This window comes from Ursus americanus, chromosome 20 (genome assembly GCF_024610735.1).
Source record: "Ursus americanus isolate L20-20 chromosome 20, mUrsAme1.1.p, whole genome shotgun sequence".
In the NCBI taxonomy this organism is placed as follows: Eukaryota; Metazoa; Chordata; class Mammalia; order Carnivora; family Ursidae; genus Ursus; species Ursus americanus.
The window spans coordinates 33,759,493-33,787,402 of record NC_142146.1 but is presented as its reverse complement, the minus strand read 5'-3'; the positions used below and the strand labels follow the sequence as shown (position 1 = coordinate 33,787,402).

The following is a 27,910-nucleotide window of genomic DNA, read 5'->3' as shown; positions in this document are numbered from 1 at the left end:
ATATAAAAAGGGTTGAGTTGTTGGGCATTTCAAAGGATTTGTGAGGCAGATGTCTCTGGAGAGCTGCTGGAGTGCTCTGAGTTTCACTGCTGGGGAAAGGTGAAATGGGGGCAATTTACCTCTAAACCCCAATTTTAGGGTTCCATGCAGAGAGCCTGAAATGTTGGGGAACAAAGAGGGTGGGTGCCTGGCTCACTCTGAGGAGGCCAAAGGGCCTGTGAATGCAGAGTGGATGGCAACATCTGGGAAAACCGGATGCCAAGGAGGAAAGTGCAGCTGTGTACTAGTTTGGGTTCTCCAGAGAAATAGAACCAGATAGATGTTGATAGATAGATAGATAGATAGATAGATAGATAGATAGATAGATAGATAGATAAGACAGATAATAAGAAAATCAGTTCACATGATTATGGAGGACGAAAAGTCCCAAGATCTGCAGTTGGCAAATGAGAGACTCAGGAGAGCAATGGTGTAAGTTGCAGTCCAAGTCCCAGTATGAAGCAGGAGGAGACTGACATCCCAGCTTGAAGACAGGCAAAGAGAGAATTCTTCCTTACTCAGCCTTATTCTATTCAGGCCTTCCATTGATTAGATGAGGCTCACATACTCTGGAGAGGGCAATCTGCTTTACTCAGTCTACCAATTCAAATGTTAATCTCATCCAGAAACACCTTCACAAACACACCCAGAATGTTTATCCAAATATCCGGGTACCCCATGGCCCAGTCAAGTTGACAAAATTAACCATCACAAGCCCATTCTTTGTCAATTTGGCATTCATATGCCTCTCCTTAAAACATGCTTTATCTCCAAATAAAGATAACACCAAGGTCATAATGCCATCCAACATGATATAACTATCCTGCATACAATTAAAACCGCACTAAGCCTTTCCCCAGAAGAGGAAGTAGAGTCCTTGAGTACTGTTTACTTCTCTCTAATATCCCATAACTTAAATACTATGATATAAAGTTAATGCTTAAATACTATGATACAGGTTCAATATATCTTATGTTGCATGATAAAGGAATAAGAGAAGGAAGAAAACAAAGATATTTGCTTTATACACTAACACACACCTATAAACACATTCATAACACAATAAGGAGGAATCCTTGTGACAGACTCCTCATTTCTGTATTTGGTCATGTGGTATTTATAACCCTCTTCTTCTACTATCCATTTCCTTTGCCTTCAACAAGAACCTCAGCTGGTTCTTTAACTGCTGATGTGACTCAAACCCTCATTCCTGTAAGGTCTGGGCCATTAGCGGTCCTGCCTGGGTTGAACTGTTGGGGTTTTCCATTGAGCTTAATCACAGCACATAGTAATAGTAGGAAACACCCTAAGGGATCTCCTGTATTCCATATACTTTGTTACCTCCACGGTGGAGTAGCAGTCCAATATCCCTTGGTGGTCAAGGTTATTTCCCCAGCCAGCACAGGCACTCCTTTCTTTGCCTGTTGATTCAGAGACATGAGGACTATAACGTAACCACATGGTGGTCTTAACTTCCAGTTCAATGGTGAAGGCTTTCCTCCCTCTGTAACTAAGACCTCTAGGCCAAAAGAGGATAAGGTCATGAGAATAGGAAGCCCCAGAATTTTGCTAATGGGTCACCAGAGGTAATAATGAGTAGCACCACTCCCATTTCCACGAATCTTGGCTTGGGAAAAAGGGTACTACTTTATATTCGACACTGATGCAGAGCATAAATAGTCTTGTGAAGAGCCTTGCCCTAGTCCTGCAAAAGTATTGCCACCTAGTTGGTGCCATAATTGAGTCTTCAAAAGACCATTCCATAGTTCCATCAAGCCGTGTGCTTTGGGATGGTGTAGAACATGGTGAAAATCAATGAATTCCACATAAGCATGGGTTCACTGCAGCACTTCTTTTGCTGTGAAGTTCCTTGATCAGAAGCAATTAAGGGGGGGGCGCCTGGGTGGCACAGCGGTTGAGCGTCTGCCTTCGGCTCAGGGCGTGATCCCGGCGTTATGGGATCGAGCCCCACATCAGGCTCCTCTGCTGGGAGCCTGCTCTTCCTCTCCCACTCCCCCTGCTTGTGTTCCCTCTCTCGCTGGCTGTCTCTATCTCTGTCAAATAAATAAATAAAATCTTAAAAAAAAAAAAAAAGAAGAAGCAATTAAGGGGGCACCTGGGTGACTCAGTCAATTAAGTATCTGACTTTTGATTTCAGCTCAGGTCATGATCTCAGGGTCATGAAATAGATCCCCAAGTTAGCTTCCACACTCAGCACAGAGTCTTCTTGAGATTCTCTCTCTCCCTCTCCTCTTCCCCTCCCCCTGCTCATGCTGTCTTTCTCCCTCTCTCTCTCTCAAATACAAAATTAAATAAATAAAATCTTTAAGAAGCAGCAGTAGCAGCAGCAATATGGTGTGGAATGCCATGACAATGGATAAGGCATTCTGTCAGTCCATGGGTGGTGGTTTTGGCAGAAACACTGCATACAGGGAAGGCAAATCCTCAAGCAGAGCAAGTGTCTATTCCAGTAAGAAAAATGCCCCTCCCATGATGGAAGTGATCCAATATAATCAACCCGCCACCACATCATAAGCTAATCACCCCAGGGAATAGTGCTACATGAGATTCGATGTTGGTCTCTGCTGGAAGACTGAACACTACCAGTGGCCACAGCAAGGTTGGCCTTGGTGAGAGAAATCCATGTTACTGAGTCTATGCATAAACTCTATCCCTGCCACCATGGCCACCTCACACATGAGTCCACTGAATGATGACAGGAATGACTGGGGAAAGAGGCTGAATGGAATCCACCTAATGGATCATCCTATCAACTTGATTATTAAAATCCTCCTCTTCTAAAGTCACCATTTGGTGAGCATTCAATGGGACACAAATATCTTCATGTTTCTTGCTCATTCAGAGGGGTCTCTCCACATATCTCTTCTCCATGTTTTTTGTCACCAATTTTTCAATCATGTTCCTTCCAAGTCCCTAACCATCCAGCCAAACCATTGGCCACAGCCCATGAATCAGCATATAATCACACATCTGGCCATTTCTCCTTTCCAAGCAAAGTGAATCACCAGCACACTGTTCAAAGTTCTGCCCACTGGGAGGGTTTCCCTTCACTACTGTCCATCAGGGATGTCCTAAAGAGAGCTATAGTGCTACAGCTGTCCACTTTGGGATAGTGCCTGTATAATTATAAACCAGGCCAAAGTCTTCTCTTCCTCTGATCATAGGAAACTCCCCATGAGGCCAAAGGTGCAGACTGAAAGGGAGAAGTCAATGTAGTAAGAGTGGGGATCATGGACATTTGGGCTACTTCCTCATATAACTTACTTGTGCCTTCAGGGCCTGCTCAGGCCCAATCACATATATATATGCCACTTCCATTTGATAATGGAGTGCTGTTGTGTCCAACTTCATGGCTTGATATGTCAGATAACACCCAGTTCATGACTTGCAGCTCAGACACGTGGTAATTTTGTTGCCTATAGTTAAGCATTTAATCTCTAGTAAGGCCCAGTAGCAGGCCAAGAGCTGCTTCTCAAAAGGAATGTAGTTATCTACTGAAGATGCCAGAACTTTGCTCCAAAATCCTGAGGACCTGTGCTAGATTCACCTACAAGGGCGCGTCAAAAGTTCCAAACAGCATCTCTGCCACTGACAGTTTAAGCCCCACTGGATCTGCAGAAGCATATGGCCCAAGCAGCAGAGCAGTTTGCACAGCAGCCTGGACCCTGCTGTAGAGCTTGCTCTTGTCTGGGCCCCACTCATAACTAGCAGCTTTTTGGGCCCCTGTAACCCACCCAAAAGAGAAATATATTGCCTCCAAAATCCAAAGAGGCCCACTAGGTATTATGCCACATTTTTTGTTGTAGGAGGGGCCAGATGCAACAATTTATCCTTCTACCTTGGAAAAGATATCTCAACGTGCCCTATACTACCGGATCCCTAGAAATTTCACTGAGATATAAAGCCCTTAAATTTTAATCAGATATATTTCCTACCCTCTGACACACATATATTTTACCAATAAGTCCAGAGTAGTTGTTACTTCTTGTTCACTAAATCCAATCAGCATATTTGTCATCAGTGTAATGGACCAGTGCGACACCTCATAGAAGAGAAAGGTGATCGAGTTCCCTGTGAATTAAATTATGACACGGCTAGAGAGTTGATATACCTAGGACAGTGAAGGTGTATTGCTGGCCTTCCCAGGCAAAAGCAAACTGCTTTGGTGATCTTTACTAACAGGTATTGAGAAAAAAGCAACGGGAAGATCAATAGCTGTACGCTAGGTACCAGGGGATGGATTGTTTTGCTCAAGCAATGAAACCATGTCTGGTCAGCAGCTGCAACTGGAGTCACCAGCTGGTTAAGCTTATGATAATCCACTGTCATTCTCCAAGATCCAACTGTCTTCCAAACAGGTCAAATAAGTGAGTAAAATGGGGATATAGTGGGAATCACCACCCCTGCATCTTTCAAGTCCTTGATGGTAGCACTAACCTCTGCATTCCCTCCAGCAACTTGGTATTGCTTTTGATTTACTATTTTCCTATGTAAAAACAGTTCTTTTTTTTTTTTTTTAAGATTTTTTTATTTATTTGACAGAGAGAGACAGACAGCCAGTGAGAGAGGGAACACAAGCAGGGAAAGTGGGAGAGGAGGAAGCAGACTCCCAGTGGAGCAGGGAGCCTGATGTGGGGCTCAACCCCAGGACCCTGGGATCAGGCCCCGAGCCGAAGGCAGACGCTTAACGACTGAGCCACCCAGGCGCCCCGTATGTAAAAACAGTTCTACTTGGCCTTTCCCATCCTAATAATTTTCATTCCACCAATTAGGGAACCCATGTGGTGATTCTGCCAGCTCCTAAGTATATCTATTCCAACTATTCATTCTAAAACAAGGGAAATAAACACTGGATGTGTTCAGGGTCCCAACCAGCCCACTATGAGTCAAATCTAAATTAAAACTCCATTAATCACCTGACCTCCAGGGATGCCTGGGTGGCTCAGTCAATTAAGCATCTGCCTTTGGCTCAGGTCATGATCCTGGGGTCCTGGGATGGAGTCCTGCATCAGGCTCCTTGCTCAGCGGGGAGCCTGCTTCTCCCCGCCTGCCGCTCCCCTTGCTTGCGCTCACTTTCGCTCTCTCGTGCTCTCTCTCTCAAATAAATAAATAAATAAATAAATAAATAAATAATCTTTAAAAAAAAAAAAAATCACCTGACCTCCATAACTCCCTATCCTTGACTGGAGGACCACAGTGACATTCTGGGTCTCCTGGAGACCCAATTCAAAGTCGTGTCAGCAGTCCCCAAGAGCTCTGATTATTTCCTTTTCCAAAGTGCACAGCTGCCCTCCTAAAGGCCACAAATCCCTCTGGGGAAGACTGGGAGGAAAATTAATAGTGTAAATTTTTGGTTGTGTACCAGGGTCCTTCCCAGAGGGGACCTAGCCTCCCCTTCATTCAAGGGATTCTGGGTTTATAAACTGGCTCAAGTTTGGGAATTGATTGAGGAGCTATGACTCTGTTTTTATGATTCAGGTTAAACTTGCTCACTTAGAACTTTTCTTACAAGATCAAGTAAAAATTTAGTAGGCTTCCTATCTACTTTCACTTCTAGAAACACCATGAGCAACTAGGTCAGTCTGAGTTGGACTATTCTGATCACTCCTTTGAGTCTGCTGTCCACTACAGTAACTACACTAACCTTGCCTTTGGCAGTTGCGTGCCACCACTTTACCCCTACCATCCCAAGATCCAATTATTCCCATTGTATTTTGGCTTCCCAATTCAATGACTACAGCACTCACCGTAAGGTCTAGTCTACAGAGAAAAGCAATCACAGTGCTCTTCAAGTATATTGGGACTCCCCGTCCCAAATTACTTCTCACAGGAATAGTAAAATGTCTTCTGTACCTTCCCAGTGTGGGTAAATCTTAAATGATACCATTCTAACATTCTAGTCTCCCTAAGCCTTTGAATCCCTTCCTCTACATGAAGCCAAGGCAGGTCAATCATTTCTCATTTGCTCACTGTGAGCCGCCTTTTCATCCATGTTTATGTTAACCAAACAAACTGTTAGAGACTTTCCTAACTCCTTGAGCTTGCAGCATAAATACAGAAGCTCTGCTTAGTGAGCCTATATCAATAAATTCACATGATTCAAATTAATGTTCCTCCCACTATTACTATTACCTCACACCCTCAATATCATTGCCACACATTCCCCAGATTTCTGTCTACACAAATTAGAAAACTCAAGTAGTCTTTTGGAGTGTAGTGCATCTCCTCATGGGTCACACTTGGTGCCTCACCTTTAGGGACTGCTGGGATTTGAGTCCAGTTACAGGTCTAGAAGCAAAGATGGGAGGTGGCTGTGGGGCCTGAGGAAACTCACCATTCTCTTGCATCGCAACAGCCTCAGGGGTGGCCATTACAGCTTCCCCAGCCAATGCAAAGTGAATTCTCTCAGTAGGGAATCACTACCACTAGAGGTGGGAAGGCAGCTTCTACTGGGGGCAGGCAGGCCTCTTCCACAGGCAAAAAAGATTCATCAAAATTTAGGGGCTCATGGTCCCCAGCTTCATCAGGGGACCTCCAATTCAACCTACAAGATCCCATTCTTTCCCCATCTATGCCCTTACTTTAATGCCCTGCAAGGCTGGGTGTTCAATTTACATTATAATTCAGCCAATTGCAGGGTAAGATTCTGCATTTGATTTTCAGCAATTTCAACTCTCCAGCTATAGTAGATAAGAGTCTCCTTCAGGGCACACATAGAAGCTTTCAGGTGATTTATGTGGCATTTGAGCTGGGAATTCAAATCCCTGAGCTCATCCTTTTCTTCTGACACTTTGTAAAGCAACATTAGAAGAAACCAGCCAACCTCATTAGAACTGTTATTTTTCAAAAAATGTTAGAAAACATTAAATACACAGTTACCCAACTCCCTGTTTATTAGTGGTTGATTAAGAATGTTCAATAATGATATTTTGCACATCTTTATTGCCAAATTATGCCATGGATTATCAGTGTCCTCTTTATTATAGGAAATAGAGTCATTAGCACGTTTAAATCTAATTAAATTAGAGAACCAATTCCAGAAACCCCCAAACCAATTTAGAAAATTCATCCTTAAAATTCTGTTCCTCTAGAACCACTCTCAGTACCAAAATCTGTATTAGTCTGGGAGTTACAGATGGATGGATGGATGGATGGATGGATGGATGGATGGATGGATGGATAGATAATAAGGAATTGTTTCATGGGATTATAGAGACTAAGAAGTCCCAGGATCTACACTTGGCAAACTAGAGACTCAGGGGAGCAATCGTGTAAGGTCCAGTCTGAGTCTGAAGGCAGGGGAAGACTGATACCCCAGCTTGAACACACTCAAGCAGAGAGAGAATTCCTTCTCACCCAGCCTTCTTACTCTATTCAGGACTTCACTGGATTGGATGAAGCTCATCGCATTGGAGAAGGCAATCTGCTTTACTCAGTCTGCTAATTCAAATGTTAATCTCATTCAGAAACACCCTCACTGACACAACCAGAGTGACATTTATCCAAACATCTGGGCATTCCCATGTCCCAGTCAAATTGACACATAAAAGTAACCATCAAAAGCTGGAAAAATTAAATTTATTGCCTACATCATGGACGTACAGTCGGAGAATTTCAACAGAAAAACTTACAAAGAGCTCATGAAAAGTGTCCATAGGAGAAGGAAATCAGCTTTACACCTCAGCCACTCCCAGGGAACCCAAACTGAGCTTTCAACTGCTCCAATCAAGTAAGTCCATTCCTGAGCCCCCTTTCTGCTCTATCCATCTTGAAATCCAATCTCAGAAGGGCCCACAATGGCAGCAGGTGAAGGAGGGGGAGGTAAAAAAGAAATGGAAACAGACCCACATTTCCCTGAAGTAAGGAAGCCAACCTGCTAAAGACAAAAGAAGCTTTCTCTCTCCTAAGAGTTCCATGTTTTTATTAGGGAATAGGCAGTTTCAATTTGAATTGAATTAAAGTGACTGAGTCAAAGTGATGATAGAGCTTTCTATCACCTAAGAGTGACCAAAAAGTCATCAACTGACAAGGAAAAAACTGCCACATTCTGGAAAGCCCCAGTGCCAGAAGCCTCCTCAAGCCCTCCCTCTCACAATAACGAACTTCAGAAGCGATTCGGGACTTTCAGATAAAATCTCAGATGCAAATGCTGATATCACATAGGTCAGCCTGCTACTCCCACAGCTCAGAAAGCTCTGGGCCTCCAATGTGCTGCTCTCACCAGGCTCCTATTCTTTCCTGGGGCTGCATCATCAACCCAGCCTGGCTGATGAGCCCAAACCCTGAATCTCCAACAACCAATTAGGGTACGAAAAACAAGAAGAGGGGCCTGAGCACTCCCACTGGGGCAGGTGGAGAGTCCAGACCCGGAGAGGCAACATGGATGGCTCAGGAACTACACTTGCTTAGCATAGAAACAGCCCGTATAGCCACACCCCTCAGACCTCAGCAGCCGTACATCACCCTCCCCAAGAGCTGAGCAACTGGCCAATCAGCAAGAAGTTCAGCTGACTAGAACCAACTGTACACCAGACACTGCAATAAATACTTTACATACATTATCTCATTTACTCATCTACCCATCATGATGTGGAAAGTAATGTCAGTTCCATTTTTCAGATAAGTAACTGAAGCTCAGAGAGGTTAAGTACTTTGCCGAAGATCACACAGCTATTAAGTGGTAGAGTCATAATTCAAATCCAGGGGGTCTGAAGCCAGAAGCAGCACTATTGGTCTCTCTGCTCTCACTGCCTCTGGCAGTGGGGTTCTCCAGCATGTTAAACTGGTCCACCCCACATCAGCTCCCACAGAGTGGTGTCCACCTTTCTGGGAGGGACAAGAAGAGCATGGACCTCCGTCTAGGCAATGGGGAGTGAAGGAAGTCTGTACCATGGAAGGAGAGAACAATCCCCCAACCCCACAGAGTCAGAGCAAGAGGACCCTCAAGGACCCCATTTGGACTTGCTGTCTGATGGGGTCCCAGGGCTCGCCTGCAGTCAAAGCTCCCAGGTGTCTCTTATTGGAAGGTACAGCCCCATTCTGGAAAGCAGTCCAGATGCCTCCAGCTCTGCCTTGAGGGAGAATATGGGCATTTGTGTCATTTAGGGCTTGGAATTAGACACCAAGTAACCCCAGTAGCCCGCTTCTGTGACCCAGCCTCTCCTTACAGTTGCCTGGTTGCAGGGATTTCGCTCCTCTGAGCTGCACCGCTGGTACATGCACACCCTGCACTGTGCCAGGCAGCCTTTGGCTGCTGGGGCCTCCCAGCCCTCTGGGTTCAGACCAGTCCCAAAAAGGAAGGTGATGTATGGCTGCTGAGGTCTGAGGGGCATGGCTGTATGGGCTACTTCTATGCCAAGCAAATGTAACTCCTGAGCCATCCCTGTTGCCTGCATAGCCCTGGGTGTACAGAGTGCCCACTCCCTGAAAATCTTTCCTAGGTAGCAGCTTTATACCAGCAACAGTCAGTCCCCACTCAGAATGGCTACCTGATGTGGTTAGGGCTTCTCCAGAAAGCTAGGCTCCCAGCTGTCACTGGAAGGTTCCGAACCAGCCCTTGTGCCACACAAAGCAGCCCACATGCCTTCCACTCCACCTCCACCCCTGGGGAAATACGCACACTTGTGTAGTTGAAGCATGGAATTAGGCAGAGGCTAGGTAGTCCCTGAGGTCCTTTCCTGTAAGCAGGCCTCACCTGACATCGTTCTGTTCCAGGGCCCTGGCTCCCCTGTGCTGTGCCCACATGCGCGGTCCCAGTTCATGCACTACACCTTGTTAGCAGGCCGTGGGCTGCAAGGGGCACTCCAGGCCCACAGGACTCTGGTAGGACCCCACTAAATGAAAGGCCTCAGGGTGTACAGAGCCCACCACCCAAAGATATTTCTTTTTCTTTTTCCTTTCCTTTTTTTTTTTTCTTTTAAAGATTTTATGTATTTGACAGAGATAGAGACAGCCAGCGAGAGAGGGAACACAAGCAGGGGGAGTGGGAGAGGAAGAAGCAGGCTCATAGTGGAGGAGCCTGATGTGGGGCTCGATCCCATAAGGCGGGATCACGCCCTGAGCCGAAGGCAGACGCTTAACCGCTGTGCCACCCAGGCGCCCCTCCTTTTTTTTTTTTTTTTTTTTTAATCTACAATCAACATGGTAATGCCTTTAGAAGCTAGGACCTTTTCAGCTTTTCGGTTTTGTTTTGTTTTGTTGTTTTTGTAATGTTCAACGATTCAACAATATTTCTGACATTCCTTTTAAAACAGGGGCCTGTCAGTCCCTGATTGGACCGGCTGCCTGCCTCAATCAAGGCTCCCAGGTGTCTCTCACTGGAGGCTACTCTGACCTTCCCAGGCAGCCCCCCGCCCCACAAGGCCGCCCAGAGGCCTCCATTCTGCCCGCGGGGGAATATGCGCATTCGTGTAGGGGAGAGCTTGGAGCCTCGAACCCCCCACACCTCACAGCAACGCTATCAGGGCTTCTCCACACACTTTCCCTGTACCAGGTCCCCGGCTCCCCTACGTGCGTAGCTCGTACATGCCCCGCACACACCCTGGCAGCCTGCCCAGGGCAGCCCGGGCCCTCCAGCCGGAGCCCGCAGGCTCAGGCCGGTCCCAAACCACCTGCGCAGCCTCCTGGGTGAAGGGAGCCCAACCCCCCAAAATTTCTCTGAGTGGCTGCTCTAAAGGGGCTCTAATCGGGCAGTCCTGCTAGCGTCCCCGGCTTACCAGTCATCACGGCTCCCAGGTGTCTCTTAAGGAATGGTGCCTGGGCACCCACCAGGTCTCGTCCCGGCCAGGCAGTCCAGACTCCGCCAGCGTCTCTTCCAGGGGGAACATGTGCACTTCTGCAGCTAGGGCTTGGAATCGGGCTAATCCCAGGGAACCCCAGTAGCTCCCTCAGGGAGCGCAGCCTCTTCCTACCACGGCTGTGTTTCTGGTAATGCCTCCCCAGAAGTGCGCGGCTCACGCCTGCGCAGTACACATCCCATCTGCCCACCCAGTGCACCTGGGGCTCTCCAGGCCTGTGGCGCTAGGGCCAATCCTCAACCTCCTGTGTCCAAGGTCATAGCAAGGAACCAGCTACATTAGGACAAAAATGTATCTCTAAACAGGGGAGGCTCCTGCTCAGTGTTCCGAATCCTAGCCATCTTCTGAATAATTGCAGTGTTTTGTTCTCCTTTTCTTTTGTTGTTTGTTCATTTGTTTTCTGAACAGCAGATTACCACCACCCCCCAACCTGCCCCAGGAGATCCTACTTCAAGCAGTCTGAGGACCACACCTGTGTCCTTGTTAACATTCCCCATGCTGGGATCTGCTACACCAGCCACTCCTGACTTTCTCTCCTTGATTCTTTCCTCCTGTGCCCATGGTTTTGGAAGGACTAGGGTGCCTCTTCCACTCCTTCCAGTTCCCTTCAAAGCTCTGGGCAGTGGAACCCTCGGCCTGCACATTTGACACAGCCCTCCTGCCAAACTCAATGGCCTCTTCTCCGTACAGCACGGGATACTGACAACCCCCCCCCCACCCCCTTGCAATTCAGCTCCCTTGAGTTCTAGGAAACTGCAAAGATGAAGAGACAGAATAAACTGGCTGACCTCAATTCTCTGTTCACACCTCCCGACCTCCCTCAACAAAGCCAGCCCCTCATGCCCTGGGACTGCTGCTCCCACTGCCTTCTGGACATGTGGCACCCCAAACCTCATACATTCCAAAACAAACTCATTATCCTTGCCCCAAGCACAAGCCACTCTGCCTTCCCCGTCTGTCATTCTCCCAGTTTCTCAGGCCCTGGACTCAGGAGTGATTCCTACCTCCTCTCTCTCCTTCGTTGGCTATGCACGTTGACTGCATAATTTGTGGGGCCCCTTGTGCATGAAGCAGAAAAAATGTCATTAAAGGCACATAAAAAGCTTTTTCCTTTCTGCTGTGATCTTTTTCTATGCTTGTCATGGTGGGTTTTATTTGCTGTTTAATGTGTTTTAAGGGAAAAAAATTTAAAATTTTAATTAGCACAAATTTTACCTCTCATTTTTACATCGCAAATATCACAGAATTTAGCTGTTGCACGGAGTCACCAAAATTACGTAATTCCTATTTCCTGCCTTGTCCCCAGAGGGTGCCAGGAGCTGGCCGAAGAGGCAAACACAAGCGAGACTCAGGAATTTTGGAAGGCCAGGATTCATTAAACCTTAACTCCTAAGCATCAACTTTATGGGTCTTCTTAATACATAAGCATAATCAAAGATACTTCCATTGGATTTGATATTTTTACATGGCCCTGTCTGTCAGGGTTACAACTTACAGGGTCAATCCACTTATGTTCCCTCGAAACATAGAAATTCCTTCTGACTGAGGTATTCGTGTTTACTAGCTTCTGTTTTCTACATCTATGCAATCGAGAAGACAGTAATCCAACAAAACCCACTTTTTTTTAACCTTCTCTTAGTCTGCATGATTTGGATGCGCTCTGCATACCATTTTAGACCCATGACTTCAGATTTACTACATGTCAACTGACCTCAGCCAGTATTCTTATTTCTAATGTTCAAGTTGTCTCAACTTTGTCAGTGGGAGCCCCTTCTAGATTGGCTCCTATGTCCTTTGGATTCCATTAATCTATTTAAACACTCCTGCTTCCTGATCTTGGTGTTTAGCTGTTTGGGTTCATCGTGAACTTTCAGCTCAAAGTACAGATATCTGCCATTTCTCCCAAGGTGCTTTCAGTGGGAAAAGAGAACTACAGGCCAGAATGAGCACGCTGAGATGCGATGTCAGGTGACACGTCTCCCTGGCCCCTTCAAGAGACCAAGAGATAAAGTGTATGTTTTCAGTTTACTATTTTTGTTCTTTTAAAAGCATGAGTTCATATTGATGTTTCCAGTTCAGGTCTAACAATACAGTATTCCTACTCAAATCCTTGATGCTACGATGGTACTTCCTTTTCTTTTATGCTAAAAAAAAAAAAAAAATCTAGACTCCTAACAAAATAAATATAATTGCCTGTTTTCTTTGAAAAGAAAATAATTCTAAAATATTACAACATTAATGCGAACTATCTAATTACCTAATAAAGTTCAACGTTTCTAATGCTTATTTTTTGTTTTTTTTAGGCTGCATTCCACTAAGGATTCGCAAGAAGAAGAAGAAGAAGAAGAAGAAGAAGAGGAAGAAATCTTTGCTCTAGAGTCACTTATAATCTCTCACTCTATTTGACTCTGTGAGTCCCTATCTGGCATAGAGTTTTGGTTCAACCGTTTTCCTTCATTTTCAATCTGAGAGCCCTAGCATTAGAACAGTCGACAGACCAAAGCTCTTAGGGTGTGGAGACTGGCGGCCACTAAGAGAAAGAAGGTCCTCTCTGACACAAGATACTGGAGAGACCTCCAGCAGTACAGTGGCCAAAATTCTGCACGACAGTTGCAGTTCCCCACTATCTGCCCGTCTGCAATGGCTTAACCCCTGGGTATAATATCAAGATTGGTTATATGATTTCTGGCTGCTGTTAACTAACCTATCCAACCTATATTACTTTCACATATTCGGTTGTTTTTTCTTTTTTTCTAAAGTCCTGTTCTAATCTCCTATACTTTTTAATTTATCTTCCTCCTTCTATGAACTATAAGCCCACCCTTCTTTTATAATGTTCAACATTCCCTTACCAGACTAATATACTGTGTTATGTATTGTTACCTCAACTGGCAGTGAAGAACCAAAATCAATTAGCAGTATCTTTTTTTTCTTTTAAGATTTTATTTATTTATTCGACAGAGATAGAGATAGCCAGAGAGAGAGGGAACACAAGCAGGGGGAGTGGGAAAGGAAGAAGTAGGCTCCCAGCGGAGGAGCCTGATGTGGGGCTCGATCCCAGAACGCTGGGATCACGCCCTGAGCCGAAGGCAGACGCTCAACCACTGTGCCACCCAGGCGCCCCCAATTAGCAGTATCTTAAGTCCAGTCAAAGCTTTTAATTTTCTCGCAAGGGAATCAAATTCTTTATGGTTATCCAAGAATAGTACCTATAAATGCAGTAATTTTCATCTTCGTGACACGAGCCTCACCTGCAAAGGCACATCAGCCTCAATAATGTAGGTGGGATGACATCAGAGGGCCCTAGTTCTGGGGTAGAATTTCCCAAGGCTAGAAACCTAAGACGATGTTTGTAGGCTTCATCTTACACCAACGCAGTTTGGCAGAGACGTGCCGGCATCTCCAGGAAATGTGGAGGCATGGGGCCACTTTGTAGATGAGTGGCTTAAAATACAGGAGCAAAATGTAGCAGTTACTGAAGTTTGTACAGACATTCATTTTTCTAACAGCCAGGATTTTTTCAGCAGTTTTTAAAAATTTCCCCAAGGGGATCCAATGGAGGGACCAGGGACAAGGGCCTCCTTCACAGTAAGAGGGCTTGTGCTTTTACTCATGGAACTTTTTGCAGGTACCCAACAGCACTCCTGCTCAGTTTTCCCTCCAGAATCTTTAATGGGGTTTTACAACTTCCCCTGGGCTTGCAGCTTCTCACTGAGGGAGCAGGAGGGGCTGTGTCTTCCTTTTGGGAGCCTCCTGTTCCCACATGTGCCTGCTCCCATTTCAGGCAAGAATGGGTTTTCCAGCCTTTTTTGTTAGATGCTTGAGGACCTCAGGGTCCCTGGAACCCACAAGACAAAACTGTAATTTGGGGTCAAATCTTGTATGCCAGTTTCAAATTTCACAGAGGAGAGGCCACAATGGTTTGATATGACTACCCTCTCATGAACCATGGCCTGAGGAACACCCCAGGAAGTCAGTCTAGTCCAAGAATAGGCTAGAAATATGACACATGGAAAAAATAAAAATTCAGACAACTCTTTTTTTTTTTTTTTAAGAGATAAGGAAGGATAGCACAGAGGAAAGACGACACAGAAGAGAGTGAGGCAGAGGCCCAGGGCCTAGTAGGGAGGGAGAGCCATGCAGGCAGAGTGAAGCCCCTAATGATGTGCTGGAGACAGAGCCCGAGTGAGGATATGGCGGCCACTAAATTCTGAATCCACTAATGACAGTGGAGGGTTGTCAGGGGCCAAGCCCACAGAGGTTTTGTAATTGAGTTCTCATTCTAGGAAACTTGCCTTGAGTTTTCCTCTCTCCATCCAGGAAACTTGGGTCTCTTGGCTCAGTGGGAACAGAAGAAAATACTTTTTCCAGAACCCAACACAAGGTGGCGCCAGACACCCGCGGACTTAATGAGATCCCCCCTCCAGGTGGGCTCCAGAAGCTTTGCGAAAGTTCCCTGAAGCAATCAATCAAGTCAGGCCAGGTTCAAAGGAAACTCAGAGCTCTGCATCCACAGCGAATTAGCCTACGGATAAAATAGGGCACAAAGAAAATAAAATATATATATGCATATTATATATGTAAGATATATATATATTATACACACACACACACGTAAAAGACGGGGAGAAGTAGCACAGAGGCTAACCAGACAAACTGAAACTACAAAACCTCCGTAAAAGGAAAATAAAGGCACGTCTCCGGGAATCCCTGGCAGGACAGGAGCCTGGCAAGTGCGGAAGGACTGGACGTGCAAAGCAGCCAGTAAAGAGGGTGTCGCAGGTGCCCGGTGGGGAGAGGATCGCAGCTGGGGCCAGGGATTGATGGCAGTGGAGACCAGTACCTTCTGACAGAGGTATTTACATTTACCGGTATTCTTCACTGATATGACTGCATAACAAGACTCAACATGACTGCATAACAAGACTCAATTGAAATGCATTCTATTCATCTTTTCTGAGAATTCACTGTACCATAGCTTTGCTCTTTTATGTGTTATTATGGACTCATGACATTTCAAATGTACTGATGTCAGCCAACATCCTCATTTTGATGCTCTGTCCCAACTTTGGCTGGTGGAGACCCTTTTCGCTTTCAAATGCCCTGGTTATTTCAAACTTTGCTTCTGCCCCAACAAGGTGTTAGGTGTTCTGAGATTGCCCCATATTCTTGTGCCCCAGACCAGACATGGAATCAGACATTGTTCCAAGAAACTCTGGTTCCTTTTGGGAGAGAAATAGCGTTAGAAACCACAATGTAGGCATCAGGGTGCATTATGCGCGTTATGGGGTAACATTGCTACTGGGCCATTTTGGGGGGACAAAAAACAAAACAGGAAAGAAAAGAAATATATTTTTAATTATGTGTTTTATGAAGGCATGACTTCATATTGATATGCTCAAATCAATTCTAACAACACATTGCTTCTAGTCAAATTTGTGTCTACAATTAGCCTTCCCTTTCACCAATCCTGAAATCTAGGTTCCTATCTATCAAAATAACCATAATTATTTATTTGCTCTGACAACTTAAGAGAATAGCTCCAAAAACAAACAAAAATACACTATCAATACGCATAGTACAAATACTAAACAAAGTTTTTGTTTTAGACTGCAGACTCCTAAAGATTCGTTGCCAAGTTACTCTGTTCTAGAGGCACTCGTAATCACCCCACCCCACGTGGCTATACAAAGATGTAACTGTGGGCCAGCGGTTTCCATTCACTTTGATTTTGAGGAAGCTGCAACCTGCCCCCACCCCCCATTTTCTGCTCTACCTTTTCATTTTTCATAGGACTTATACACTCCCAATATACCGGATAATTCACTTAAAAAAAGTAATTACTATCGTTATTTGATTTTGTATTATTTTGTTATTCTTTCCCCTTTCCCCCGGTGGAAATGTAAACCTCATGGAGCAGGGGGTTTTCTTCAACTGGACCCTGGCAGGTGTTGCCTGAGGGCAGGGCTGGGAGAGCTGGGCTTGATTCTGGGGGCAGGGGGTCTATTCGGGGTTGAGGGCAGAGATGCGCAGGCTTCCTCTTCTGTTGTACTTATTAACTGTGCCCCTTTTCACAAAATCCTTTAAGTGTCATAAAGAGCCAGGTGATGGGGGTAAAAGGAGAGGAGGCCTGGGGAGTCAGAATATAAACACTCCTAGTGTTTATAGAGGAGGGAGCCCCTCTACTCTGGGGAACTAGCTCAATGTCTGATGCATGGTTGGACCTCAGTAAATGCATGTTTGGGAACTGGGAAGACAACAGAATAGTTGAGAGAAATGTTTATATCCATATATATGCCAGCAGAAATGTATGAGCACTGGGACAAATTGTGAGAGGGACTCACACAGAGGGAAATCAAGGGTGATTTCTGGGTTCTAGGCCTGAACAGGTGACAGAGGCACATTAGCCCCAGGGTGGAGAGGCAAGGAAGTGGGACGAGGGAGAGTGATGACCAGTATAGTACTATGGCCTTTATTTTTGCGAACTGAAAATATGTTTCCAGTTTAGGCTAAATATAAAATTAACACATACTCTTCATGAAAAAGTCGAACACAGAAGCGTGCAACATGGTACAAAGCAAAAGATCTTCAGGAATATCATCCTTCTGGAGAGCCACCCCCTGGCTACTTGAGACCCTACCAGGTGGAGAGGGGTTGTAGGCCTCTATCTTGTAGGAGAAACATCTAGTTGAAGTAGTTAGATTGTCCCACCTCTAGGCTGGCTGGAAGGGGCCTAGGAAGTTCGTGTGGAGACAAACCAACTCACAGGCTCCAAAGCTGGGGGCTAAGAAGGGAGGCACAGGCCTTGCCCATCAATCCCTTTGCTTCTCAAGAAACTTCCCTCTCCATTCCTTCTCTAACCCTGACTCTTTTCCTCATCTGGTAGGGAGAGGGGCAGGAAGAGTCTTCCAAAGGTGGGTCTTGTATGAACATGCTAGAAGGGGCTAAGGACACCCTGAGTGAGCTGTCTTAAGGAGGAGAGGTACCCAAAGAGATTTCCTGTGGAGCACGGCCTCCAGGAAGAACCAAGAGCAACCTGACCAGGTAAGGCCTTGGCCAGCTGTACCAGTCAGGGTTCTCGTGAGGCCGGAAGCTGCCTGCCACTCTTTCCCTGCTCCATCCTGCACCTGGGGTCATCCCCACAACTCTTGACCAATGGTGGCCTTCAGGAGCCTCTCTGGACACAAGGCTGATGATGTAATAGAACCCAAAGACCACTTTTTTGGTTACCCAAGGTGACCCCTTTTTATTTTTAATTCTATACTTTAACAACTGTACAGGTGAAAGGAACAAAGAAAATACCACGTTTATGATCAACATCCTTCTGCATTCTCCTCTCCTCATACACATGCATTCTACCCGCTGCCTTCAGTGTGCATGTGTTATTTACCCTTCACAATATCTCATGTATGCACAGCATGTCCCATTTTCCATGGGCCTGTGGCCTCCTTCCAGGTCATGTATTGTAGAGCTGGCTGAGCCATTAGCCTCTGCACAAGCATTTGGCTTGAAGGGAAGTCAACACTGTACCCATCCTTCCTTTCCTCATCAAGGTTTCCTCTAGAAGAGTGGGATCTCCAAGCCAACTGGTGTAAAAAGTTTTTATCATTCTTGTTAAAATTTATATACTGCTCCGCAGAAAAGCTGAACCCATCACAATGTGCAGTGCTGCCAGGTTCCCAAAGCTCTGCAAGTGCCAGATATACATAGTGGTTTAACGGTCGTATGGTTAATTCCCCCATTTTATAGATGAGAAAACTGAGGACCAGAGCAACCAAGCCACTTTCTCCAGGGTCATTGAGTCAGTGAATGACAGATGACCCAGTTCTAGAGGTCACATCTCCTGACCCCCACTGAGTGTTCTGTCAAACCAGTCTGCCTCTGACAGTTGCTTCTAGACATTGGTACAGCAGGCTCTTCTTGCTTTTCTTGTCCTTTGTCCGTGGAGGAAAACAGATACAGGGCCTTTCCCCTCATGGCTGTGCCAACCAGATTCTCAGTTTCAACTGGGCCCTCCCCAAGCCTGCTAGATCCAGGCCCTGAAGGGTTCCTCAGAAGACAGCACGGCTGTGGCACAGGCTTCCACCTCTTCCCTTCTGCAGCTGATTAACTTCTGGGGTGAATTGGTTATTTTCTGAAAAAATAATTTTCATTAATATTTATTAGAGGGATGGTAGTAGCAGTAGAGTAGTAGTCACAATTACAGAGAATGTTGCAGAAATCCCAGCTCCTTGATTAACTTTCAAGCAGCCAAAAAAACCCCAAAGACAATTCTAACCCCTGGTTCAGGGGCTTCCAACATTGACTTTGATCATCCCCCAGTTCCCTGACAGCAGATCTCTTGCGGCCCTACTATGTCAGTGCTCCTCTCTCCGGGACACTGACCCACAAAAGCCCAGAAGGCAATTCTGGTCAAGCCTAACCTTCTTCCGGCAGAGAACTCTGAAAATAATGACCTGGACTGTGATGCTCAGTGTGCACCACATGGCAGGGTGCCCAGTCCGGAGATGGGACTCCATAAACAGGAGTCCCTTCCCACTCGTATTCATGCTCCTACCACCTTCTCGCAGCAACCCTGATATGTATTCCTAACCGGCTGTAAAAATGCACCTGTCAACACTTCAGAGGGACTCTCCCCACTGTTCCTAGCCTGCTCACCTGCACCAAATTCATGAGGTTCCTCTACAGTTATTTCCCACGGCCCTTCCCATCATCACGCCAAAGAAGGACACATGGACACAGCAACTAGGCACAACAGGTTCCTTCACCTCTGTCCTGGGAGACATTAGTCATGGAGCCAGGCGCCTTTGATCCTTGTTTGTAAAGAGGCGGCTGTGGGGCTCAGTCCTAATGTTCATGAGCAAATAACAGGGAAGGACCACGTACACACAGGGTTCACTGAGGGGGCGTGTCAGCATGGAGCCCACCACCAATTCACTCCTGCTAGTCCCATCAGATCCTTAGGATGACAGCTACCTAAAACTGCAGTGATTATATATGATTATTTTTTTAACTCTAGAGAAGTACTGTCCAATGGAAACATAACTTGAGCTATATATACAATTTAAAGTTCTCCAGTAGCACATTTTAAAAAAGTAAAAAGAACTAGGTAAAATTTATTTTAATAAGGCATTTTATTATTAAAATATTATTTTAACTTATGATCTATGTAAAAATATTAATGAGTTTTTCAAAATCTGTTGTGTATTTTATATTTACAGTACATCTCAATTTGGACTAGCTACATTTCAAGTGCTTAATAGTCACATATGGATAGTGGCTACCAAATTGGACAGTATGGTTCTAGAACATGAAAGTAAAACACATAATCTTAGAAGTTCCAAAGGTGTAAAACTGTTGTCCCATAGGTTAGAATAAACTTCAAAGCAAGGTTCAGTTGATTTTTTTATTTGAATTACTTTTCAACATTCAAAAATCAGGAGATTTCTCATAAATGTTTGGATTTCTGGCTTCTTATTTAAAACTTGGAGATCTGGTGGGGTGCCTGGGTGGCTCAGTCCGTTGGGCAACTGACTCTTGATTTTGGCTCAGGTCATGATCTTGGCAAGGTCATGAGACTGAGCCCCACATCAGGCTCTGCACTCAGTGGGAAGTCTGCTTGGGGTTCTCTCTCTCTCCCTCTGCCCCTGCCCAACACACACTCACTCACTCTCACTCTCTTTCACTCTATAAAATAAATAGATAAATCTAAAAACAAACAAACAAACCTTGGAGATCTGGCAGCATTGGCTCACATTTCCTACGAGCAACAACATGCTGGAGCTGGAACACAGCTGCATTCTTTAGCTGAAACATGTTTGCTATGGTCCCTACCATCTCTCCCTATCCAATTATGTTCACTGAGGTGCACACTTTTTTTTTTTTTTTGTACCTGTCTGAGCCAGAGGCATCCGAGCTCACAAACTCTACTTTCTATAAAGTACACAAAGCCAAACTTGGGATGACCCACTGAAGAACGACTAACTTGGGGCCATCTTTATGCTTGCTACCTATATTACAGTGGAATGTGACAACAAAAAGAGAAAGAATAAAGTGAGTCACAGAAAGGAAAGGAAGACCCTCTAGCACCAAAGCCTCCATCCCCATAAAGAAATTATGGATGAAAGACAGGAAAAGAAGAAATACTTTAAAATAGGGACTACACACTGAGCATTCTTGATATAATTTTCTTTGCATATATATTTTTGCTTTAGACTGTTACTTTGTGATATAAATTTGAATGGAAAGAAAATCTTAATGGTGTATTTCAGAGTGCAACCGTCACCAACCATGAAATTATAGATGTAGACATGAAATGTTTAATCCAAACAGATAAATTAAATACTTACAAACTCAATAGGGATTTTTGAAGAATTGTCAAGGATTTCCACTTGGTGATTTCCCATGGTTTAATTGGAAAGATGCGTGGGTTTTGCAAGGAGGGCTGGAAGTTACTTTTTAATACTTCGGAGGATTATCTATAACTAAGGCAAACGTTGAAGTGCAGCTAGGCTGTGCTAAAGTCCAGGCTGAGGCAGAAGAGGGGTAGTGGTGACATGCAGCTCCAGAATCGGTTTGGGATTTAATGGACACTAGTGATCAATTTCTCATACAGCACTGTGGGAAATACATATACTCAGAGAAACTGTCCACTTAAAAAATTGAGGGAGAAACAATAAAAATTAAAAAGCTTAGGGAAAGAAATGCACATAGGCACAGACACTAGAACAATGTAGGGAGGATGGTAAGGAGAACAGAGAAGCAAAATGTAGTCAAGGGTAGTGGTATCTATCTTCCATGGATGAAAGTGGCCATACACTCTTATAGAATATCCTTGTTTCTGGTCTTCTCTAAAATTGTTTGGTTTTCTCCAAAAGCTATATTTAGGGTGTGGCTCATAATGCACTCAGACCCCTAGGAGTTCTTGCCATTTGAGGGCTCTTCTTGTGCACCTGAAATTCTATAAGCAACTGACCCTTTACGTGGTTCTCTCCCTGGCCCTTTGCTCTGTCACTCAATTTGGGTACTGGAAGGATCCTAGTGCCCCTGATCCTGAGGGAGAGAGGAACCTCTGCTGAGCTGCTGAATGTAGACCCAGAAGAAGAAAAATGAGAGACGGTGTTAGGAATGGAATACCCTGTGAACAGAGGGTAAGCATGAGTAACAAAGTTGAGAGGAAAACCACAAAAGGTGACTAATTGATGGAGTTCAGCTGAGGAAGGCTGAATTTTTTTACCACATGTGGAAAAGAAGAGCTGTGACCACCTCAGCCAGGGATGCTCCCCTCCCATTATCATTTTGGGTTGGTCCAGGACCTCCTCTTTGACTGCAGGGTGCTGCTTCTACTTACGGTGGAGGAGCACCAATCAGACCAATCCTCCTACAGATAACAACTTTAAAAACTGATCACAACATAAAGCCAACTTCCTTAAGTCACTGGCAAGCAACCAAAAGTGGACTCTTGAAAGAAGGTAATGTCACTGGGTGGGTTTCACAGTTCCTTGTCTGAGGGCAAGTGTCTCTTTTGGTGCCATGAACAGTGACAGACACGGGTACAAACACAAAGGTTAGAAAGTGAGAGGATGGGGGTTAAGCGTTAATGGACCAAACATTCCAATTAAATGCAGAGATTATTGGAATGCATTTATTTAAAAACAAATTTTAAGACCAACATAAGCTGCTACAAGAGACATACTTTAAATATGAGGACACAGATATGTGTCGAGTAAAAATATGGAAAGAAGACATGTCACACAAACAGTAAACAATGGAGAGCAATTCTGATATCAGGATAAGGAATACTGCCAGAGATAAAAAGGGACATTTTGTGATGATAAAAGACTCAATCACTGAGGAAGACATGCCAACAACGTGCGCCACCAAAATGCAGCGTCAAAATACATGAAGGAAAAATTGACAAACATCGAAACAGACACACCCACACTCCCAGTCGGAGATTCTGCTCTCTCGCTCTCAACGACTAAAAGAACTATACCAACATATCAGAGCAGGGTTATCAAACACTTTGACCCAACTGATCTTTATAAAACACTACTCCAACAAATGTGGAATACACATCCTTTCATGGTTCTGGCAACTATGAGCCCTCGGGTTCTTGCTGAAGGGGAAAAGGCCCGCCCTGGCCCCCTGTGTTCGCCACACCACGGGGCCTTCGTGGTTAGCAGTGAACCATTTAGTCTTTCAGAGTGGGCTGGCAGGGCGCTGATGAAGCGCACATTGGTAAGCAATTATGGAAGAGGAAAAATGAAATGAGTCAGTACACGAAAAGCCTTAGAACAATGCCTGGTGCTTAACTCTGCACTTAGCGTCAGCTAAAGTTAGGACTAGGCAGAAGTGCTGGAAAGAAACAGAGAGCTGGCCTTAGGCTAACAAGGTGAAAGGGTGTCCTGGAGAACGGATCACAGGGAGGATGACTCCCCCGCGTAGGGAGAACGTGGCCCGCACTCTCAAGGCCATGCAGATATGACAAGAGTGACTCCTTCCAGAGTGACTCCCAGCTGACGCAGTTCTGATTCTAGTTGCCTCTGAGAAGCTGACTGCTAACTCCCTCTTCCCAGGAGAGAACTGTGAGAAATCCCTGAGGTGACAGGGATGGGTTTGTTTTTGTTTGTTGTTGCTTTGTTTCGTTTTGTGCCGCTTTATGTACTGAGGTCTGGGGGTGGGTGGAGGGCGCAGGAGGCAGGAAAATGGAGCAAAGGAAGCTGCTGGAGGCCTGCTTTTACTTTTCTCCCACCCTGGGATGGGCTTAGGACCTACCTGCACTGGAGACTCGAACCTGTGGCCTAGTGTCCACAACGCAGGCTTCACACACATGCACTTTCCCCGGGAAACCAATGAAGCTCTTGGCATATGAACTGAATATGTTGGGCTGGAACATACTACAGAATGTAGCTGCTGTTTTCATTATGGCAAGGGACCAAGAATCCTTGCGGGCCAGTCTAGAAGAGTCAGGCCGTGCATGACTCTTGAAATGCCGAGCATTCTGGGTGGTGTAACACACCTGCTCTCTTGGCTGTGCCAGGTCCTAAGGGCAAGCACCAGTGGACTGACGGGAGCCTGAAGAAGGTCACCACTCCCCAGAGAAGGGGATTTCTCTCCCAGCCCCACTGATCAGAAGTGAATTCCTATAAATCCTCTTCTCTTCTCTTTGTGCAAATGCTTGTAAAGCCACAGAATGTGCACCCATGCCAGACTAAGGCTCAAACTACGTCTGGTCAGCGTCATGCTGAAAGGAAAAAAGAATACCATTACCAAGGTGTCGGGGAGCACCACCACGGGGCAACAGGAGTCCCGGAGCAGCCGGCCCATTTTCCAGACGGAAACAGGCACGACCACAAGGATCAGCATGAGGCCGACAAACGCAAACAGGGCCAGCGTCAGCGGGAGGGTCTCTCCTGGAAATGAAAAGATGAGGGCAAGCTTAGGAGACAAGAGTGAAGACGAAATCACCAGTCCTGGCCTCTCTCACTTTCCTGGAGTTAGCTCTGCACAGCGGCCAAGACAGCAGATGCCAACATCCTGAGATTTGACATATGCCTTAGTGACTAAAATTACTACCATTAAAACCATGATTTTTAGAATCCAGATGAAGGCGTTGTTTCCAGAAAGCCCCAGGGAAGATTAAAATCTTTTTCTTGGGAAGGGAAAGGGAGGAGCATCATGTGTGAGGCCGCTGGCCGTGTTAGCTCGTACCTTGGCGCAGCTGCTGGGAGGAAGGCAGAGTGCCAGGACCCCGGCAGGATGAGGGGGGTGCCGGAAGGGAGCCGCACAGAGGGGAGCTGGGCGGTAACTGAAAACAAAATGTGTTTCACAATTTGCTCTTGGCGTTGACTCACACTGTGGAGGAAAATACTGCCTTCAGAAAACAGTCACGTTGGGACTGCGATTTACCGAGCCCCTGCTATCGTTATGTGACGTACCCCAGGTCACAGGGGAGCGCTGGCTGCAAAGCCCAGGGTCACTCTACTAAGTACATGTATCAGAAAGTGCCAAGTGTGAGCATCTGGAGATGCAGATGGGGTGATAGGTTATGTTCCCACCTTTCTGTTCTGTATAACGTGGAGCAACTCCCGCAGCCCCTCCGGGTCAGACCGCGCACCCATCACGTAAAGGGCAGCATAGCCAAGGAGGCCACGGAGAAGATGGTGGTATCACATACGTGGCTGGGGGCGCCGTACTTGGTTTCCATGCTTTTGGAAAATACTTTGGCAGCACACATCAAGAAATAAACAAACGTTCGTACCCTTTCATTTACTCCCCTGAGTGGCTTCCAAAAAATAATTTCAAGGAAGGAAACAATTATATGCAGAAAACAGTTCCTAGCAACAGCTGGACTGGGCGACAGGCTCATAACCAGTCTTTCTCTCCACCCAAAGTGGCATACCTCCACCTCCAGGTACGCTCTGGTGTGTTCTGTGTATGGACCACCAAGCACGGACCACCAAGTGGAACTATCTCGTCTACTTGTTGGTAGCCTGTCTCCCCAGCTAGAGGATAAGCTCCTCTGAGGGCAGGGACTTCCCTGCTGCATCCCAGTGACGAGGCCAGCATTTGGCACATAGTCAATGCTCAGTAAGTATTCACTGAATGAATGAATCCGTCAATCAATGAACATCACCAAAAGCGCGTGGAAATGACCTAAAACATAGAAATGATCTAAGTACCCCCAAACAGGAGATGATTTAATACACTATGAGACATCAGCATGGTACCTTAGGAAGTCAGCTATTAAAATGGGAACTGGGATATACACAAATTTGCTCACTACAGCACACTGTAGTGGCAAGACTGGGAAGCACAGAATATATGTTAGGAGGAGGATGGTTACATATATTTTGGCACATCGATAAATTCACTTATTATGCAACTTCTTAAAATGAGGTAGACCACATCCCTGCTGACATGAATAGATGTCCACAATATGCTTGTAAGTGACGACAAGCAGGGGCAGAATGGCAAGCACAGCACAGTCCCGTTTGTGCCTGTGGGCACTGGTACCACACAATGACTGCAAGATTAAATGTCAAACCTGCCCGAGGAAACCTCCCGAGTGCTGGCGGGGAGAATGGAGAACACGTGCCTCTCACTTTACATACTTCTGTGTTGTTTGCATTATTTTTTTTTTTAAGATTTTACTTATTTGGGGCGCCTGGGTGGCTCAGTCAGTTAATCTTCTGCCTTCGGCTCAGGTCATGATCCCTGAGTCCTGGGATCAAGTCCCACATCGGGCTCCTTGCTCAGCGGGGATCCTGCTTCCCCCTCTGCCTGGCTCTCTCTCTCTCATTCTCTCTGACAAATAAATTAATAAATATCTAAAGATTTGTCAGAGAGAATGAGAAAGAGAGAGAGAGAGAGCACAAGCAGGGGGAGCAGCAGGCAGAGGGAGAAGCAGGCTCCCTGCTCTGGGTGCAGGGTGCAATCCCGGGACATCCTGAGCCGAAGGCAGATGCTTAAACCACTGAGCCACCCAGGCGCCCCTGTGTTGTTCGAATTCTTTAACAAACTTGACTTAAGTAATTTTAAAAAGTGGTATAAAATAGTAATCAGAAAATCCGTGTGGAAACGTGATGAATTTGATATTTGTGAAAAAGCAAGCACAGAGTGTGTGTGCTACACGACTGCAACGTGTGTGCATACATGGACAGTGAAGGAACGACCACACCACCTTGCAGAGCGATTTGGGAACAGCGGTCCAAATTCAAATGTGCATGCCTCTGACCAAGCAGCTCTACCTCCAGGACTTTATCCTTCGAATATATACACACCAGCAAAATGATCCATGTACAAGGCAATTAATTAAAGCATTGGCTATAAGAGCAAAATATTGGGAAAAAAATGAAACGCCCATCAATGAAGGACTAGTTAAATTTGTTATCCATCCACACAACTATATACTGTGAGGTTGTAAAGAAGGATGACGAAGTTCTTTATCAATATGGAAAAATCTATAAGATCTATAAAAGCAAAAAGGACAAGATCCAGAACAATGCATAGAATATGCTACCATGTGTGCTAAAAAGAAGGGAAATATATTTATAAATATTCTCATTTACTTGTTATGCATTTAAAATGCTTTAGAAGGATGGGCGCCTGGGTGGCTCAGTCAGTTAAGCGTCTGCCTTCGGTTCAGGTCATGATCTCATGGTCCTGGGATCGAGCTCCAGAGTTGGGCTCCCTGCTCAGCAGGGAGCCTGCTTCTCCCTCTCCCTCTGCAGCTCCCCCTACTTCTGCTCTCTCACTCTCTCTCAAATAAATAAATAAAATCTTTTAAAAAAATAAAAATCTTTAGAAGGATATACAAGAAGCTAATACCTATGGGGAAGGGGCTGAAATTGCAAAGATGGGGAAGAATAAAAAGGAGATTTTCCATATATATCTTATATTTTTTTAATCATACGAAAGCACTACATTTTTTAAATAATAATTATTTAAAGATGAAAAAGTTATACACAAAAATATCAGTGGTATTTGAGCAGCAAATCGTGGGATGTGGGGTTTGGTTTTGTTTCGTTTCTTTTCAAAGGATTTGTTAACACCATAGGGTTTTAGAGTATAAAAACTTCAAGGGATGGGGCGCCTGGGTGGCCCAGTTGGTTGAGCGCCCAACTCTTGGTTTCAGCTCAGGTCGTGATCTCAGGGTCCTGGGATCAATCCCCGTGTTAGGCTCTGCTCAGCTCAGAGTCTGCTTAGGATTCTCTCTCCCCTTCCCTCTGCCCCTCCTGCTCATGCTCGCTCTCTCTCAAATAAATAAATCAATCAATAAATGTTAAAAATTGAAGGGAGAAAAATTAAGCTAAACAGGAGGACTCTGTAGACTTTCCACCAGGTCCCTTCCAGAGGAAAGCAGCAGTGATATACAGCGCGGGGCCTCCTTGCAAGGTCTGACTCTCATACCCCTGGGTGCTTCTCTGGCACCCCCAACCCACCCTGGTTCCCAGGCCATTGCCATCAGGGTAAACCAGCCTTTCAACATCTAACCTCAGGCCTAGGGGACTTTTCAGGAGGAAAGTGTTCCACACAGCTGCTCGAGTGCC

The 27,910-nt window shown here is 45.5% G+C and overlaps 1 protein-coding gene across 1 annotated transcript in view; it reads right to left on the bottom strand.

Moving 5' to 3' along the window:
* Positions 1-16,028: 16,028 nt before the first annotated feature.
* The window catches only part of IL20RB (interleukin 20 receptor subunit beta), a 42,027-nt gene continuing 30,145 nt past the window's right edge, over positions 16,029-27,910 (bottom strand). The window contains 2 exon segments of the mRNA XM_045791839.2: positions 16,029-18,990; positions 24,129-24,271. Of these exon segments, the coding sequence (XP_045647795.2) occupies positions 18,883-18,990; positions 24,129-24,271 (251 nt within the window). The 3' untranslated portion in view covers positions 16,029-18,882.